Source organism: Hyaena hyaena, unplaced genomic scaffold (assembly GCF_003009895.1).
Source record: "Hyaena hyaena isolate Hyena2069 unplaced genomic scaffold, ASM300989v1 scaffold_300, whole genome shotgun sequence".
In the NCBI taxonomy this organism is placed as follows: Eukaryota; Metazoa; Chordata; class Mammalia; order Carnivora; family Hyaenidae; genus Hyaena; species Hyaena hyaena.
The window spans coordinates 1,328,102-1,347,484 of NW_024080933.1; the positions used below are offsets into that span (position 1 = coordinate 1,328,102).

The 19,383-nt window shown below is 47.0% G+C and overlaps 1 protein-coding gene and 1 long non-coding RNA gene across 3 annotated transcripts in view; one reads left to right on the plus strand and one right to left on the minus strand.

Annotated features, from left to right (window-relative positions):
• LOC120242136 overlaps positions 1-7,434 on the minus strand; it is an 11,460-nt gene extending 4,026 nt beyond the window's left edge. Inside the window, exon 1 of the long non-coding RNA XR_005531020.1 lies at positions 7,388-7,434. This is a non-coding gene — a long non-coding RNA (uncharacterized LOC120242136). The remainder of the gene's footprint in view (positions 1-7,387) is intronic.
• The window catches only part of WWC1 (WW and C2 domain containing 1), a 154,956-nt gene extending 136,032 nt beyond the window's left edge, over positions 1-18,924 (plus strand). Inside the window, exons 18-23 of one of the 2 annotated variants that reach the window (XM_039247661.1) lie at positions 5,039-5,141; positions 6,357-6,521; positions 11,955-12,047; positions 13,985-14,236; positions 17,098-17,219; positions 18,158-18,924. In XM_039247661.1, the coding sequence (XP_039103592.1) occupies positions 5,039-5,141; positions 6,357-6,521; positions 11,955-12,047; positions 13,985-14,236; positions 17,098-17,219; positions 18,158-18,224 (802 nt within the window). In that variant the 3' untranslated portion in view covers positions 18,225-18,924. The remainder of the gene's footprint in view (positions 1-5,038; positions 5,142-6,356; positions 6,522-11,954; positions 12,048-13,984; positions 14,237-17,097; positions 17,220-18,157) is intronic. The other variant, XM_039247662.1, reaches the window with a different exon arrangement.
• Positions 18,925-19,383: the final 459 nt, after the last annotated feature.

The window sequence follows — 19,383 nt, forward strand, 5'->3', positions numbered from 1 at the left end:
AAAAAAAAAAAAAAAAAAAAAAAAAAAAAAGAAAGTTGCCCTAAGCATACAGCTCAGTGAATTTTCAGAAACCAAACTACCTGGGTAACCAGCATCCCCATCAAGAAACAGAGCATAACGGGCTCTCTGGAAACCCTGTCTGGGCTGGTCACTGCCCTCTACCACAGGGGCAGCTGCTGTCAGGACAGTCATTCTAACCTTGGCTGAGCCTCATCTGGAAAAGCGGGATGTCACACAGACTTACTGCAAGGACTTACTGCAAACGACTGAAGGAGAAGCCACCATACTGAAGATAAAGCACAAAGCTCATAGCGGACACTCAATAGATGGTAGAAATTATCATTCAGGAAATGAGAAGGAACGCTAGATCCCAGCTCAGAAGGGAGAAGGTGAATCCCATCTCAGAATTGACCACAGCCTGTGAATTTGCCATTTGGGGGGAAGTATAATTGGGCTTTAAGCGCATGTGCTCTGAATTCAGATAGATAGGGATTCAGAGTCTCGCTCAACCAGTTTCCTGTGGGACCCTCGGTCTGGGCGAGGCCCGGGCATCAGTAAGTTTTAAAAGCTCCCTGGGTGACCCTAATGTACAGCCAGAGCTGAGAACCATGACTCTGAACCTCCATTTCCGCCTCTGTGAAATACAGATTTAATGAGTGGCCACAACACATGGGGTATTTTGTAGACTCGATAGAATTATGCATGATAAGATAAGCACTTAGCACAGACTTTGTCCCACGGGAAACACTCAGTAACTCTTCTGCATTATTCTGTTACAGCCTCCGGTTATACATTTGGTCTCAGAAGGGGGTCACAAATGTTTTCTGGAAAGGTCCAGATAGTAAATGTTTTGCTTTGTGGACTCTACAGCTTCGGGTGCATCTATTCAACTCTCCTGTGATAGCATCAAAGTAGCCATAGGTGGTACATGCCATCATGTCCACCACTGAAGCTCTACTTATGGATGCTGAAATTTCAATTTCATGTAATTTGCACATGTAATGAAATAACCATTTTTTGTTTATTTTTTTTTTAATATTTTTTGTTTTACTTCTAGGAGAGAGAGAGAGACAGCATGAGCAGGGGAGGGTCAGAGAGAGAGGGAGACACAGAATCTGAAGCAGGCTCCAGGCTCTGAGCTGGCAGTCAGCACAGAGACCGACGTGGGGCCCGAACCCACGAACCGCGAGATCATGACCTAAGCGAAAGTCGGACGCTCAACCAACTAAGCCACCCAGGCGCCCCGAAATAACCATTTTTTGTTTGTTTGTTTAGCCATTTAAAAATATAAAAACCATTCATAGCTTGGGCTGTCCAAAGCAGATGGTAAGCTGGATATGGCCCACAGGCTCACCCTTTGTTTACTCTTCTCTTTTACTATTCATTTCTCCACGTGATAAAGGGTAGGGTAAGGTCCCTGAATTTTTGTATGTTCATTTGTTCATTTTAGGGCTCTTTCTAAATTATCTTAATTTCTCTCTTTCCCTCTTTATCCCTCCCTGTGTCCGTTTCTTTCCCTCTCTCACCTCTCCCTTTACATCCCTTTCTACCTCCCTTTCCCTCTCCCTCTTTCCTCTCCCTCTCCATCTCTAACTCTCTGTGGCACACTGCTGTGCTAGGCTGGGCTGTGCAGAGGTCTGGTGCCGGAAATAGGCCCAGGACCTGTGTTCCAAAACCCTGGCACAAGATCAGTGGTTTCTGCCAAATTCCAAGCTTGTGGTGAGACTTTTCAAGCCATCCCCTAGCAACTGCCTTCTGTTCTCTCTCCCTTTGTGGCCCCCTCTCTCCCCACCCCTGCCATTCAGACTTCCCTAGACACTGACTTACAAAGAGGACTGGGAATCCCAGAGCTGCTGTACTGGAGTAAATCCATCTGCGGCCCCCCTCCCCCCAGACTGGAGACTTCTCTTGGTCCTGGAATGTTAACTAGGTTTACAGTGCCTGCTCCACTTCAGAGTCATGCGTGGAGATCCCCCAAAGACTGTGGCCCTCTGTTCTAATTTCCACTCCTTCTCTCGCAGCACCCAAAGGCCAGGGTACCATAGTTTCTCCCTCCTTTTATTTGTTTAGGTTTCTTTAGTGCATATAGTCAGAAGACTGGATTTTTTTAAAGATCCACAAGCAAAACAAAATTCTAAGAGTATTAGAAAATAAAAGAGAATATGATCACAATGCTAGGGTGAAAATCCTTGTATTTGCCTCCTTGGGAAGTTGTGTGTGTTTGTCTAGGGCAGAGGTTGAGAAATAGCATTGCCGGCCCCAGGGCATGTGTGCTTTATATTTTAATAGGCATTGCAGAATAGTTCTCAAATAAGATTGTATTAGCAAATGCTCCCACCAGTAGCGATTAAGAGGACCCTTAAGCCTACTCCCTCTCCAATGCTCAATATAATCTAACTATAATACTTAATCAAGAATATGTATGTGTTTTGTTTTAGAAGATACTGCTAAACTGACTTCAGGGTGTAAATTGGCTACCCTGGTGTACGTTCCCTGCAGAGATATGCCTATTTTCCGTGCCTTCACCAGCACTTGATAGTATCTGATATCTATATATTTTGCCACCTAAAGGGTGAAAAGATATCTACGTTAATCATTCTTCTCGTTACAATTGAATTTTTTTTCCTTCCCAGAAATGTTTAGATCGGATTCCCGATCAAAAAGAAAAGACTTCCATAGTCATTAAGCACTTGTAGTGGAGTTGACAGCGTTGGATGGGAAACCTGGCTGTACCACTTCGTGGTCTGTGACAGCAGACCAAGCCTGTCAACTGTCTGATCCTCAGCTTTTAAATCTGTAAAATGGAGACAGTAATCGCTTTCAGTGTCATTTTAAGGCCTTAGCATAGCACCTGGCACTTGGTAAGCCTTCATTAAATGCTGGTCACTGTGGCATCTGCCACATTCTTAGGGACATGCTCACCGTGTGTTCCCGTGTTCAGTGGCCCGTTTATGTGTAGATCAAGAAGCTGTGAGGCGAGGGAGGGAGAGCAAGGAGTCTCTGTTAGCACCGGCCCCCATCACCGGGCAGGGGACGTTTTGGGCATCGGGCTGGGACTGGAGATCCAAGAGCTTTTCTCCCCATCGGGAAAATCCCAAGGGACACTTCAGTTTGTCCACAGGCTCACTGAGCCAGCTAACTGGATGTCGAGTTCCCTGCTTTTGGCTGGAATTCCTTTAACTCAGTACGGTAACACGGTCTCCTGCTGATCAGATGCCTGGCAGTTATGTATGTCTTTGAGAAGTAAAGATGGGACTAAAGAAAAATTAGTAACTAATAAATGCAGTCTATTTGCCACAACTCCTCCCAACCCCAGACTCCAAAGGGAAAGAATGATTGTGGAAAATATCACCAAAAATAAACTCTTTGTAACAAATGCTGCCACAACACCATTGGATATCCATATAGAAAAAAACCTCTGAGGACCGCATACAAAAATTAATCTGAAATAGGTCATACAGTAAAACTATAAAACTACGAAAATAAAATATAGAAGAAATTCTTTACAAAATGGGATAGGCAGAGATTTCTTAGGCAGGACAGAAAAAAACACAAACCATAAAAGAAAAAAAATTTGCCAGGTTGGACTTTATCACAATCAAAGTTCTTTGGAAGATACTATTTAGAAAATGAAAAGGCATGCCACAGACTTGGAGCAAATGTGTGCGAAGATTCCATATCCAGAAGATGTAATGAACTCTGACATCTCAGTAATAAAATGCCAACCCAATTTTTAAACAGGCTAAGTACTCTGACAGATACTTTGCAAAGGAAAATATATGCATGGTCACTAAATACAGGAAAGTGCAAATTAAAACCACGATGAGATATGAATACACCCCCAGCAGAGTGACTGAATTTCGAGACTGACAATACCAAATGAGATGAGGAACTGGAATTCTCATAATATTGTTGGTGTAAATGTAAAATGGTAAAACCACACTGGAAAACCAGTTTGTCAGTTTCTTAACGAGGTAAACCTATACTTCCTGTATGACCTCTCTTTCTAGGTATATATGTTATAGTCTGAATTGTGTCCCCACCCACCCATTCATATTCATACACTAAAGCTCTGACCCTCGCCCATACCTCAGGATGTGACTGTAATGTAGAGGCAGGACATTGAAAGAGATGAATAAGTTAACACGAGGCCATAAAAATTTGGGTAGGTCATAGTCTGATATGGCTGGTGTCCTTGTAAAAGTAGGAAATTTGGGCACAGAGCGACATCAGGGATGTGCACACAGAGGGAAGACCATTAGAGGACACACCAAGAAGGTGGTCATCTATCTGCAAGCCACAGAGAGAGGCCTCGGAGGAAACCAAAGCTGCCCGCACTTTGATCTTGGACTTCTAGCCTCCAGAACTGTGAGAAATACATTTCTGTTAGTTAAGCCCCCCAGTCTACGGTATTGTGCTGTGGCAGCCCCAGCAGACTAATGCAATAGCCAAGAGAAGAGAAATATCTACATAGAATTGTAGATGAATGTTCTCTAAGAAGCTTTATTCATAATTGCTAAGAAATGGAAGCCATTCAACCGTTCATCACCTGATGAATGGCTATATGCATTGATATCTGTTCATCCTACTGGGAATACTACTCTTCAATAAAAGGAAGTGGCCAGACACCAACATAGTTCAGGGACAAAAGAGCACACACACTGTCTGATTCCACATATGTGAAATGCTAGAAAACTCAGATTCAACCTGTATCAACAGAAAGCTGATCAGTGGTGGGCTTGGGGTGGGGAAAAATTAAATAGGAAAGGCTACAAGAAATCTTTCCGGGTAATGGAGTGTTCTATATCTCAAGTGTGGCAGTGACTACACAGAATACATTGGTCAAAACTCATGAAACTGTACAGTAACAAGAATGCATTTTGTTGTATGGCACTCAGACCTCACTAAATTTTTTTATTTGTTTAAGTATGTTCTTGATTATAAAAGATTTGGAAGCCCTGCCCTGGGTGCATTTAAAGACAGGTGAGCATCTCAGAGTGGTCTCTGGGCAGGTAACCAAAGCTCTTTGTCATCACAGGAGGTACGAGGAGATCAGCGAGAACGAAGTGGCAGAGGAGGGAGAGGAGGATGTTTTTGCTGAGAAAGCCTCACCGCACAGGGATGAGTGCCCAGCGTTAAAGGTAGGCAGCGCCAGGGAGGCAGGAACAGCTGTCTTAGGGAACGAGCCCTCAGCGCTTGAGTCGTGGCATTCCAAAAACACTCCTACAGCATTAGGACACAGGCCCTCGGGACGGGGTGGCCTATGGAAGGTTGCAGAGGAGTGTCCCTGCCTATACTTCGGGTTATCTCTGACGGTCAGCCAGGGGAGGCTGGCTCTCCCCTGATCTCTCCCGCCCTTCACAGCTCCCCTGTTTCTCTGGACTGACCTCAAGCTTGGCAGCCAGATGGGTCTGGGTTCAAATGCTGGCTTGTCTACCCTCTCTCTGTGCAGTCTTAGGCAATGCCTCCATCCCTCTCCAGCCTTCGTTTGCTCATCTCTAAAGTAGAGACCATAATAGCAACCTTGCAGACAGGCTCTAAGGTTTCAGAGGAATATATTTCTTCATTTGGATCTTCCCAAAGTACAATAGGAAAAAAGAATCCAGTCCAGCTCCCCTTGCCACCTCCTTCCCTGCTACACTTAGGGTTACACACTATAATCAGCTTCACTCTTCATGGAGGTCTCTCTTGTTTTTTCCACCGGCAGGAAATAGAGCACCCTATGGTGTGCAGGCAGGGGTGGAGCTGCATGTTGTGCACTGCACAAAAGTATCTGGCCAGGAGGAGCTGGAAAAGAACCTAGGGCTGCCTTCCAACTGCTCCCCACCAAGATGCCACAGTCTTCTCCAGCCAAAGCAGGCACCTTTTTCAAAATTCTAGAAAGGCACTGTTTTGGCTAACGGCCCTGCATTTAGACATTCTTGTTTGTCTTTTGCCGGTAACTATGAAAGGACAGTAGAAAACCAATCTGAGATTTCCAGGTTGCCTCCGTGATTCCAAGAAAGCACTAGGCTGCAGCAGTAGAGGCCTTGGATGTGGCTTTGTCAGAATGTGGTTGGAATGTAAGTCCTGAGGGTATGAAGTGGAGGACACCATCCATATACTGCTCACATGAACTTGTCTGGGGACTGAATATGCTCCAGCCCACAGGTGTCATGGAGAAATAGGGGCCAGCACTTGGGGCCTTGGCACTGTCCTGGCTGGCAGGGACATGGCCTAGGAAGCCCCTAGCTGTGTCTGTGGGCCACAGGCCAGATGGCAGAAGTAGGGAGCAGCTGGGGCATTGGCCCTGCAAGTCTGGCTGGGTAGCCGAGACACTGTGGATACGAGTGGCCTCAAAGCTCTGACTTCTTCAGGTGGACAAAGAGACCAACACAGAGACCCCGGCCCCATCTCCCACAGTCGTGCGGCCCAAGGACCGACGGGTGGGCGCACCATCCCCAGGGCCGTTTCTTCGAGGGAGCACCATTATCCGCTCTAAGACCTTCTCCCCAGGACCACAGAGCCAGTATGTGTGCCGGGTAAGCAAATGCGTGGTACCGCCCCCCTCCCAGAACACCTGCTTCCCGTAGGGTAGTGAGAGCCTTCAGCCTCACAGGGTTCTGGCTGCAGATTCTGATTACTCTCACTTTATCGGGTATCCTCAGGCAAGTTTTTAACGCCTCACCTCATGTGGAGTTAATAGACCGACTTCAAAGGATTGTTTTATGGGTTGGATTAGAGAAAGTGTAGGAAAAGCTTGGTAACCAGTACATGGCCAACATTATTTATAATTCCAACCAACTTTCCCCTTCTTGTTTACATCCTGCCCTGCCTGCTGGGATCACACTGACCCCTCACCGTCCCTGAGCCGACATTTCTTCTCCACTCCCAGGGCGATCCAATGTGCACCCCAAAGTGGCAAAAAGGCAACATGCTTGTGCTATTTAGTCACGAGTTTGGTTTTAATTGAACCTGTTGATAACATTGAAAACTTAGGGAGGGCAACTAAAAATAAAATAAAGATATAAAATTCTAGTTTCTCTTGGGAAAATAAACTGGTACCATGGGCCACGCGCTGTCTCATGGCAGCACCTGGCTGGAGCTAAGCAGTGGGGCAGCTGCCCTTAGATGATTGGAAAGAAGGGCTTTCAAGTTCACTCTGGCCACCTGGCCCTCTTTACCTGTTTCGGTTGCTAGCCTTCTCTTACAGGCTGCCCTGGAGTTTAGAAATCCTGCAGGAGGCTTTTGCTCCCTCATGCCTTTACCTGTCTGTCTCATTAGTCTACCCCTTCTAGGCCAGCCTCTTTATTCCCTTCTGTAAGTGAAGGGTTTGAGCACTTACCACGTCTCAGGGGTTCCCAACCTTCCTCAGGGATGACACAGATATGACACATGCACACCTTACCTGAGTCCTGTGTCCGCATCCTTCCTTCCCCTCTGCACAGAGAACCAGTGACCAACAACCACAAGCATAAACAGAACCTTGCTTGTCTAGTGTTCCAATAAGTCATCACAGAAGGAAAGGCCCAAGGCACTCGCCTGCATCAGCCTGTCACTTAACCACCTATTGTTAATGGGAAAGAGGAGAGATGTTGAGGAGCATTTTCTTCTTCCTTTTTTTTTTTTTAAGTTTACTTATTTACTTTGGGAGAGACAGAGAGAGTGTGAACAGGGGAGGGGCAGAGAAAGAAGGAGAATCCCAAGCAAGCTCTGTGCTGTTAGTGCAGAGCCTGATGTGGGGCTTGAACTCCTGAAACTGTGATATCGTGATGTGAGCTGAGATCAAGAGCCTGATGCTCAACTGACTGAGCCACCCAGGTGCCCCAAGGGACATTTGCAATATCTGATATTCAGTATCCAAAGCCAAAATTATAAGATTGAGTCGAAGCTAATTTTTTCATAATATGGCAGTGTAACCAGTTTAAAAGCTAGTTGCCAGTTATCCCTCGGGTCCCTCCCAGAAATAACAGAAACTCCTCCCTTCTGTGTCAAGCCTCTAGCTAATCAGTTGAGCTTGTCAACATCTACCCGTTGGCTGCCTATCTTGGGAAAGGTACAGAGTTTCCTGAAGTCAGTCATTGAATGTAAGTGTGATGTTAGGGAATTCCTGAATCACAGCTGAAGAAGAGAAAAATCCAACTCATGCTGCAAATGTGAATAATTTGAAGGATTTAGAAAAGTCCTTAGGGTAATGGACAACTGGTTTTGGCAAAATTGCCATTTTTGTGACTGTGCCCTGGAATTCAAACACAAAGTGAAGAATATCACTTGTCAGAAAAATCACATCAAAAGAAATGATTGTTTGATTCATTCTTTTTCATCAGAATTCAAATGCAGTTGTAATTTTGTCAAATGGAAGACAGAAGATAGGACTTTTGTAAAGTGTTTCTCTTTTCCAACTAAAGTCTCAAAGTTTTTGCCCCAGTATTTACTAGAAGATTCTGGTGCCCTGTTTAGTGGACTCCCTCTCAGTGGCTCTTTCCCAGGATTGGCATCTTCAAATAACAAGGAACTCTGATCCTATTTCTTAAGCATCTATAACACACCTAGCACCACAGTGGGCCCTTCTCATATTTCATTATCTGAACCAGTTTCCAACCCGGAAAGGCTGCAAATTAAGAAATTCTCAGGCAGGGTGTATCACGTGCAACAGATGGAAAGGGCCTTTCGTATGGCAAAAATACAGTGGCATAGATCAGAGAAGCAATTACCATTATTTTTTATAGAAAACATTTTTCATATTCCTAGACCTAAAAAGTAACCTCTCTTAGGCTTTTCTGATGCCTTAGGACACATCCTGGTAAAAGATATGCAGAATTAATGGAGATGAAACACAGATGCTCACAGACATAGTTCAAGGCTATGGCCGCCTGATGTTGAGATGCTTGGTGTGGTCCTGGGGAAGGAGCTCAGAGGTGCCCCTGTCACACTCAGGGTGCCACTGCTTCCGTGAAGGCTTGCTGCAAAACAAACACTGAGTGATGTTTTTATCTTTTTACCTTTTTCATGAAAGTAAAAATCCTTTTCACATTTCTTTCAACTAGTGATAACAGGCATCAATGTAGGTTTTTTGTAAAAGCAAAGTGGCATAATGTGAACTTTCAAAATGCAGGGTTACCAGTATTTTTCATTTTATTGTTTTCTGACTGCCCCACTTCAGCCCCAGGTTGTCTCTTTCTTGTAAAATCTTACTGAAGCCTGGAAGAAGAGGCCAGTGGCACAGCATCCTGAATTTTCTCCTACCATTTCCCCAAAAACTCTGATGGCATGCGGTCTGGTAACAACTTCACCCTCTGTTTTGAACCCACAAAATGAGTATTACCAGACTCCCCCCAGGAAATATTGGGGTCTGTGCCCCCAGGAAATATTGGGGTCTGTGCCCCAGCCGGCCCCCAGTACACAGCCAGCCCCGCGTTTTCCAGCCTGGGCTTCTGGCACTTCCACTTCCTCCCATCAAGTCCTGTGCCTGTCAGGGTTCTTAATGGCAAGCGATGGAAACAGATGTGAGCAGTACATGCAAGAATACGTTTTTGGAAAAGAAACCAAGGAGCTCACATATTCATTGGAAGGTTGTAGAACCAGCCTCAGAAATCAAGTGGGAAGAGGGGCAGGCCAGACTCCAGCTAAGATCATCCCACGAAACCAGTCTAGTGAGGATAATACCAGTGCTGCTGCCGGACACAGCCCAGTGGGTCCCACTGCTGCCATGGGGGTTCAACACTGATTCGTCCCCTTAGAGTCCTGTCCCTGCAGGAAGCCAGGGAAGCTGTGGTTGCTGCTGTGGACACCACTCCTCGCCAGGAACGGCTTCTCCCTGAGATACTCCCAGATATGGCACACTCCTAGAACCAAAGCAAGTGGTCTGGTGACATCTGAGGGGCACAGTAACAGCATCGGGTCCAGCTTGCTAGATTAGGATTCAAAGCCCGGGGCGGTTGCATGCAATGGACAGAGCCTAGTCCCATGCCTGCTTCTAGCTGCAGGGGAGACTGGGAAAGCAAGACCCTGGCACTTCCTGCTTCCTTAGTGGAAGGTGGGCTTTGTCTCCCACCATGAGTCGTAAAGTAGAGATTTCCCTACCCATGGGATGGAGTTTCAAATTCTAATTGGCAACGTTTCCCTACAAAAAGACATCTTATGCATCATCTAATCTCAGAAACAACTCTGCAGGGCAAATCATGTTTTCCCCATTTCACAGATGCAGAAACTGAGACTCAGAAAGTCAGATCACTTTCCTCTGGGTCACACACTTACTAGGTGCAAATCCGGGAGTCTGACTCTAGAGCCCACAGCCTTTCTATTACTCAGAGCTAACTCCCAAAGGACTTCCTTTGCCCTTTCCCAGGGTACAAAGGAATAGTTTATTTTATAGCTGACCTGATGCCACATTTCTGCACCCCAAGTGTCCTCTGCTGGGTATCTCCCTTCTTTGGTCATCAGCACAACCTGTGTCACTTGGTTAGTTTCCCTGGATTGGTCCCCCACTGAACTTGAAGTCCGTGAGTGCAAGAACAGTGTTCCACTCTCTGCAGTTCTCCATGACCCCTGTGTATCTCACAGCTACAGATAACCAGCAGTGTTGTCACATGTGTTGGTTGGCTCATCCTGACCTGATGAAAACACGCCTTCCAAAATTCTCATTCCTGAATTAGCTGCCCAGAACTGTCAATTATTTCACCTCCTTGTTCCTAGTTTCCCTAACTATTACATGGAAACCATAACAAAGCAACAGTATTCTCTACCAGGTCTGAGATTAAATGCAGCCAAACATCTTTACATAAGAACAGTTAAGTTTAAGGACCTAATGTGGTTTTCATCATTCTTTTTCTACTATTGTCTTTAACCCCAGAACAACTACAATATAAGGATCAGTTGTCCTGATGAGTATTTCTAGTTGGTATGACACACATTCTGTGAGTGCCACCTTTGGACTAGAGCAGTGTGGGATAAAGCCCCCTCCTGGTATGATATCCAGCCAGTCTGTTTTTATGAAACCACTCCAGTCAAGATGGTCCACCCCTCCATCTCTAAATCAGTTTGATCTCTGAGCCCTCTGTGCATCCTGGGGCCCAGGAGGGGACTCAGCCTTAGAGTCAGATTGACTGGACCTTGAACTCTTGTTCTGATGCTCCCCAGCCATGTGGTTTATAAAAGGGTCTTAATCTCCCTGGGCCTCAATTCCCTCTGTTGGGATTGTTTGAGGATTAAATGTGACTGTCCATAAAGCACACGGCAAATACTGTTACTGTTACTCTATTTCTGGTTCTGGTGAAGACTGCCTCCTGCAGCAGCTTTTGTCAGTTACATCCCTGGGATCGCCACATCTGTCAGCATTGCAGGACTAATAATATCAGTACTTACTAGTACTTGTCAGTAACCACAAAAGTAATGACACAAACACTGGGAGAGGCCTGAGAAGTGCCAGAACAGTCTCTGCAACATCCGCCTGTGGCGGTCCCACTGCCTTGGAAATTTGACTTGAGAAAGAAGCCCGTCCCCACATGTCCTGGGCTGTGCTGCCGTTCCAGCCTCCCTCTCCGGTCCTCCTCTGTCTGGGGCACTCTCAGTAGAAAAGCGTCCTTTTTGATCTCTGGCCGTTGGGGGAACGGGGGAGGGAGCTATTAGCCCTCTGGGGAGAGTCCAGATAACTGAGTGATTGAAGGGATTCTGAGGAGGGTGAGGGCTCACAGAGCTGGTCTGCCCTGTCTTATCTTATATATTTCATATATGTGTATCTTAACAATTGTTCCATTTGAGCCATAAAGGTGAGCTCTACGGGTGACAGGAAGAGTGGATGCAAACAAGGCCTTGGTGTAGTAGGTCAAGGGGGCATGAGATGTTGGAGTCACACTGTCTGGTGTCAACCCCACTGTGCTGCTAACCACATGGGAATCTCACCACCCTTCTGGCCCCAGCGTGCCTTCCAGATATACTCTGGCCCTAATTAACTTCCCAGGACTTTTCTTCTGCAGCTGAACCGAAGTGACAGTGACAGCTCCACGCTGTCCAAGAAGCCACCTTTTGTTCGAAACTCCCTGGAGCGGCGGAGTGTCCGGATGAAGCGGGTAAGACAGTCACCGCAAAGCCATTTGTACACCTGCTCCACCATCATTCCCCCACCCCCGCGAGCACAACCCCCATGTCTGAGCATCGCTTTTCATCCATTGGTTGGACAAAGTTGCTTTTGCCAGCATGGTGCTGTTTACCAACTGTAAAGCCTGTATAGGCACTGGGGAAAGTGCCAAACGTAAATGTAACATTATTTATGATGACAGATAGGTTAGATTCAGAGTATGGTAGTCGGCCTGATCTTCCAGGGTAGAAATCAAAGTCACCGAGAACTTACGAATTCAGAATCTCACAGTCGCTGATAGAAGCCTGCCTCTTGCTCCACTCTGCTCAGCGTGTCATCCAGCTGACGGAGCAAAGGTCCTGACAGCCCTCCCTGCTGGCAGAGAAGCCGACACCTCCAAGCAGCAGCCGGGAACTGGGAAGTGCAAATGGGCTTCTCTCAGTCCAGCTGGAAGAGCACTGGGAGAGGTCACAAGTTGCCTTTGCAGAGGAGTCTCACCTTGCCTACTAGAGGCTTAGCTCAGGGATGGGGGCAGGGTGGTGTTAGGCAAAGGACTGACTCCTGGTATGGACTTTGTTACCAGTCAGAGCTTCAGGGGATGCAGACCGGCCCTTCCTACTCTGGGCTTTCAGCACAGACTTGTGGGAATCTTGGGGCCAGCTTGGAATCCTGAATCCCTCAGTCATCTAGCCATTTTTAAATTATTACTGTGTTGTGATAGAAGGAGAGGAAATGGTTGTATTACTGGGGATCTCATCCCTACAGGTAACTGTATCTGTATGGATATAAGAAGAGTTCAGCTCAAATCTAGCTGGAGAGTGCAGGAAAGAATTCACTGGCTCATTTAGTGGGAAACCCCAGGATGTTGCACCGCCTGCAGGCATGCATCGATCCTTTGTTGAGACAGTGTCCTCAAGCCCCAGTCCCCCTCTCACAGCACTGCTTCCCCCCCATAGCTTAATTCCTTTTTTTTAATGTTTATTTATTATTTTTGAGAGAGAGAGTGCAAGTGGGGGAGAGTTAGAGAGAAAGGGGAACGAAGATCCGAAGTGGGCTCTGTGCTGACAGCAGCGAGTTCGATGTGGAACTCGAACTCCTGTACCATGAGATCATGACCTGAGCCAATGTCAGACACTCAACCGACTGAGCCACCCAGGTGTCCCTACCTTAATTCTTATAGAGGGTCATGCCATACGGTGGGAAAGATGGCTGTGATTGGTTCTAGGTTAATAGCTAGTTGGCTTAACAACCTGTGTATAAAGATGCTCTTTTTGTCAATGGCTTTTTTTTTTTTTTTTTTTAAGCAAAAGTGCAAGAATTGGAGGTTATTGGCTAGGCTTAGATAACATACTCACCCTCTGAAGCAGTCACTGAGGTTCTGACTGCCCAGTTGCGGGTCACTTTCCTGTTCCTGAAGTCCCATATGAACCCCCCTGTGGGTTGAGCATGGAGGAGGAGTGGACCCCCAAGGGAAGATGAGAAAAGACAGGGGAAGTGCTGGGCACGCCGAAGCAACACTTGTCGGTTACAGGAACATAAAGTCGAGAAGACCTAGTGTTTGCCCTCAAGGGAGCACAGACCTCCACTGAGGAAACAGCTTCAGAGCAGGATAATGACAGGGATCCATGAGCCAAGTGTGAATTGAGGCACTGAGAGCAGGGTGATCGGGAAGTGTGGGAAGTGGGGTGGGCCTGGAGCCACCTGCCTGGGGAGGAATCTCAGCTCTACCACTCAGTGCCATGCCTGGGACATAAAAGGACTCATCAAACATAAGCTGTGGGAGTGGGAGAAATCGGCAGGCTCTAGGGGAGAGTGAGCCCCGTTTCTGAAGGAGTGGAAGCCTGTGGTCATACACAAAAGGGTATTTGAGGGTCGGGGGAGCAGCTTGTAGGGGCTCACCGAACCCAGCCCTCTAATAACCGGTCAAAGCTTTCCCTACCCCCACAGCCTTCATCGGTCAAATCCCTGCGGGCCGAGCGTCTGATCCGCACGTCGCTGGACCTCGAGCTGGATCTGCAGGCGACCAGGACCTGGCACAGCCAGCTGACTCAGGAGATCTCAGTGCTGAAGGAGCTCAAGGAGCAGCTTGAACAAGCCAAGAGCCACGGGGAGAAGGAGTTGCCACAGTGGTTGCGTGAGGATGAGCGCTTCCGTCTGCTGCTGAGGATGCTGGAGAAGCGGGTAAGGGCCGTGCAAGAGTCAAGAGAGCCGGCGCCATGTGCCCTGGGGACTGCCCGCTGCTGCAGGGGAGGGAGACCAGAGCTTTGAACAGCTCCTACAACCCTGTGACCCACTGAGTGTTTCCCCAGGGAAAATGTCCATGAGCCCCCACCCCGCCATGTCCATCAGTCAAAAGGGATCAAGGAATCCTTTTGCCCAGCAAACTTTTTTTAAAATTTTTTTATGTTTTTATTTATTTTTGAGAGAGAGACAGTGAGTGGGAGAAGGGCAGAGAGAGAAGGAGACACAGAATCAGAAGGAGGCTGAGCTGTCAGCACAGAGCCCGACGCAGGGATCGAACTCACAAACTGTGAGATCATGACCTGAGCCGAAGTCAGACACTCAACCAACTGAGCCACCCAGGTGCCCCTTGCCCAGTAAACTTTAATAGCTCTTGACCTGGGTACCAGGCCCTTTTGCTGGATTTCTGTGTTTTGTGTGCAAGGCCTTATTATTCACACGTATATTCATCAAACATCGGATACTACGCTGGGGCACACGCTTTAATAGAGCAAATACAAATGCTGACCTGCCCCATTGTCTGCCCAGTGCAGTCCCACAGAGTGGGTATCTCCAAAGATACACGTTTGCATGTAGAAGAAGTCCCTCACAGCATGAGAAGTTCCCAAGGCCACTGTTCTAGGTCACCACCTAGAGGGAAGGAGGGCAGGGGAACTCCCAGGGGAGACAGGGCATGGGCATCTAGATCTGTCCCTCAGCAGCACAAGAGGACTCTCTGGGCCAGAGAGCTCCAAAGCAGCAGTGGCTTAGGGTCTTTTATAGCCCCAGGGTTTATCTTACTATGGCTAGCAGATGGTGGATACAGCTTCATGAGGTATGTAGAGCTGGAAGTTTCTAAATGGCTAAAAAACTCTGTTTGAGCTACATTTAAAGCAGTTAGTTGGGGTGGCTCAGTTGGGTGAACATCTGACTGTTGATTTGAGCTCAGGGTTGTGGGCTCGAGCCCTGCGTCAGGCTCTGTGCTGGGGTGAAACCTGCTTGGGATTCTCTCTCCCTCTTCCTCTGCCCTTCCCCAGTGTGTGCTCGCTCTGTCTCTCTCTGTCTCTCTCTGTCTCTCTCTCTCTCTCTCTCTCTCTCTCTCTCAAAAGAATAAATAAATAAGTAAAGCAATTGGATGCATAAAAATTTGACTTTGGACCAGTGGTCCCAGCCTGTCGTGAAGAAGTAACAACATATGGTCAATACGCAGAGGCCATTTTCAGCTCCTTTATATACTGTCTCCCACTCCTGGGCTGCCACCCAAGGCAGGCATGACCTTTGCTAGTTTTCTCTGCACACAGCCAAACAGTGCAAAAAGCACCTTGTAGAAGGTACCTGCCTGGATTGTTGGGAGAGCCATTAACTGAAGCCCCAGCTCTTTTTTAAATTTTTTTTTTTATAGTTTATTTATTTTTGAGACACACAGAACATGAGCAGGGGAGGGGCAGAGAGAGAGGGAAACACAGAATCTGAAACAGGCTCCAGGCTCTGAGCTGCCAGCACAGAACCTGATATGGGGCCTGAACCCACAAACCATGAGATCATAACCTGAGCCAAAGTCAGATGCTTAACCAACTGAGCCACCTAGGGCCCCCTAAGCCCCAGCTCTTGATTCAGGTGATAATGCCTTAGCGTAGAAAAGTAGTGGTGAGTTTCCAAGGTCTGGACTGACCTGGGGACTTCATATTGACTCTGGCAATTCAGAAGTTCCAGAAATGTTGGGGCACCTGGGTGGCTCAGTCGGTTAAGCATCTGACTTCAGCTTAGGTCATGATCTCACAGTTCGTGAGTTCAAGCCCTCTATTGGGCTCTGTGCTGTCAGCCTAGAGCCTGGAGCCTGCTCCAGATTCTGTCTGTCTGTCTCTCTCTCTCTCTCTTTATGTCCCTCCCCCACTTGTGCTTTCTCTCAAAAATAAATAAACGTTAAAAATATATATATATATAAAGTTCCAGAAATGTTTGTTTCACTCTAATTTACCACTTATACCCTGTATACTTATAATATGGTTATAATAAGCATTACAGGAGAATAGAGAACCTTTTAAAGGAGAGAAGCAAATAAACATATCTCTAACTTAATTATAATGGTCTATTACATTTATCTTTGAGATTCCTGGTTGGCAAGGCAAAAAAAGAAGAAAACAAGTACATATGTGCCCTGTGTGCCCTGCCTTAAGAAAACATCAGTTAAGAAAACTTGGCCTTTCAAATAGCAAAAGAATTGTACATCCATGACTGACTCATAATGACCTTCTACTAAAGAACCATTTAAATGATGGCTTCATTGACCAAAATTCCATCTTCATGCAGTGCTTTCAAGTAAATGGTACATGGATACTTTGGGGCTCTTTGTGGTTCGTTCTCAAAAGTGCTTCCGTAGGAAGAAGAGATGCAATGTTCCCAAAGGCCTGGGGCACAGCTGCGTGATTGGAATTGGGTTTCCACCACTTCTTAAGTGTTTGACCTTAAAGAAATGTCTTCACGTGCCTGAACCTCAGTTTCCTCATCTGTAACATAGAAGTAATTATAATAGTGACCTTCTAGGTGACCCTGAGGATTAGAAAGGTAGCACACATTTCTCTAGGCTGCATGCATCTCCAAACCACACAGCTGTTCAGCATCCTGGCCCCAAAAACCTGTCCGTGCTGGCAGATGGTGGGATCACTTCTCACCCTTCTGAGCCAAGGATCCTGGTGGAATGGGAACAGTGATCCTCAGACCTTTTGCCTACAATAGACCCCCAAGTGCTCTTTGGCTTACCCCCTTCTCGAGGCCCGAAGGACTCTGTATCACCTCACAGCCCTGCTTGCTTTGCTCTACAGATGGACCGAGCGGAGCACAAGGGTGAGCTTCAGACAGACAAGATGATGCGGGCAGCTGCCAAGGATGTGCACAGGCTTCGGGGCCAAAGCTGTAAGGAGCCCCCAGAGGTGCAGTCTTTCAGGTACGCAGGTGGGCCCCTGGCCAGCCCACCTCCCCCTTTCACATACAGCCTGCCCAGCCTCAGCCTCACTGGCCGCCGTCCCGAGCCCCCTCCGCTGGCAGAGTACCCGCTCTCCCTGAGACAGATGCGCACACTCTGCCCAGCCGTCCCTGGGCTCCACAGTGCTTTCCCTCAGCTGTCTTTATTAGTCCCCACACAACTCGAGCTAATTTGTTAGATCCTCTTGTTTAATGAATGAGACACCTGCTCCGGCCTTTCCTTTTAGCGTTTCCATCACCGGTAATTATGGAGGATTGGCTGAATGATAAATAAGTCTGGGGGTGACAGATGCTTTCCCAGCCTCCCTGGCTCTGCATGCTGCCTGCTAGGGTCTCAGGGAGGTCTCAGGAAGGGTCTTCTTGCCTGAATCCAGGCAGGTCACGGGAGGGCCCCAAATGCCACCTAGCGGGGCCTCCCATTCACAGAGGCCCTTGCGTTTAGACTGATGAAACAAGCCTTTCTGGAATAGAAACATTTTTAAAATATTGTCATTTGTATAACTATATTTGGACAACTCTTATTTTGTAAGCAACTGGGAATCTAAAACACACAACACTAGAAATGACCCAAGGGCCCATTTAAACTCAGAGAGACCCATGACTTGAACTGAAGGTGGCTGCTCCTCCCAGTGTCCCTAAATGAGTGGTTCTCAACCAGGGGTGACTTGAGCACCACAGGGACCTTCGGTAATGTCTGGGGACATTTTTAGTTGTCACAACTGGAAGGCAGTGGTGGGGGGTGGGGGGAGGCCGATGCTGACACCCAGTGCCTGGAGGCCAGGGATGTTGTTAAACACCCTGCAGTACACAGGGCAGCCCCCCAACAAAGAATGACCTTGCCCATAATACTTATTAAGTGAGGTTGAAAACCCTGCTCTGAAGGGCTGGCCTCTTTTGCAGGGAGAAGATGGCGTTTTTTACCCAGCCTCGGATGAATATCCCGACCCTCTCTGCAGACGATGTCTAGTCACCAGAAAAGTATTTCCTTTGTTCCACTGACCACGCTGTGAACATAGACTGTGGCTAAAGTTATTTATGTGGTGTTATATGAAGGTTCTGGGTCACAAGCCCTTTAGCGCTCTTGTCGGTGTGAAGACGAACAGAATTTTTTTTTTAGTTTGGGTTCTATTATTATTAAAAAACAAAAACAAAAAAACAAAAAACCAGCATTAAAATGACAAAATTGTATAGTTTGTATATTTAGGAATGTATTTTTGAGAAAGAAAATTTAAATGAACTAAAGCAGTGTTAAGTTGCTGCTCTTCTTAAAATAAAATTGTTTAGAATTTTTTTTTTTTTTTGTACAGCTCTACCTTCTAGAGGTTTCACTGCAATAAGAAGTAATGTTTCAGGGACGGTAATCCTAAAAGGACGTCCTATAGGTGTCACAGCACAGCTGACCTTTCCTACTTAACATATTTTGTACAATATTAAAAAAAAAAATGCCAGGAACCATTTGGGGAATTCTGAGGTGCATTTGCAAGTCTTTATGAGCTGTGATGTGTTTTGATGTGGCTGCCTGGAGCAGGCAGCAGGGAGCTGGCTGGCCACACGCCTGCCCCCGCCGGTCTCAGACGCCCAGTGAAACCACTGAAGTGAGTGAGGGAGGGCTATGGAGAGCTCCTTTAAGTTTTATCTCCATCAATAAAGTGGCCTTTCTGAACGAATTTTCGCTCTCTCTCTTTTCTCCCCTAACCCTCACTGCATCTGTGTTTCCCTGTTTTTTGACCTGCCCCTTTCTAACCACTTCCTCCCCGACCAACCCCCTGTGCAAGGGATGGTTTTTCTTTTGCGGGAACCATTCTCATTCCATCATTATATTCAAAGGACTGCTCAGCTGGGGCTGTTGCAGACAATGGGACTTCAGCCTTTAACAGACAAGTAGCCAGATCCTTTCTTCCTTTTTCTGACATTATCCTGTGCAATTTTCCTCCAGGCACCTTGCACCACCAACCACATCAGAATCGCTTCATGCAGCTTGTTAAAAACATAGATGCCCAGGGGAGCCTGGGTTGAGTGTCTGACTTTGGTTCAGGTCATGATCTCATTGTTCCTGGGTTCAAGCCCCATATAGGGCTCTGTGCTGACAGTTTAGAGCCTGTAGCCTGCTTCGGATTCTGTGTCTC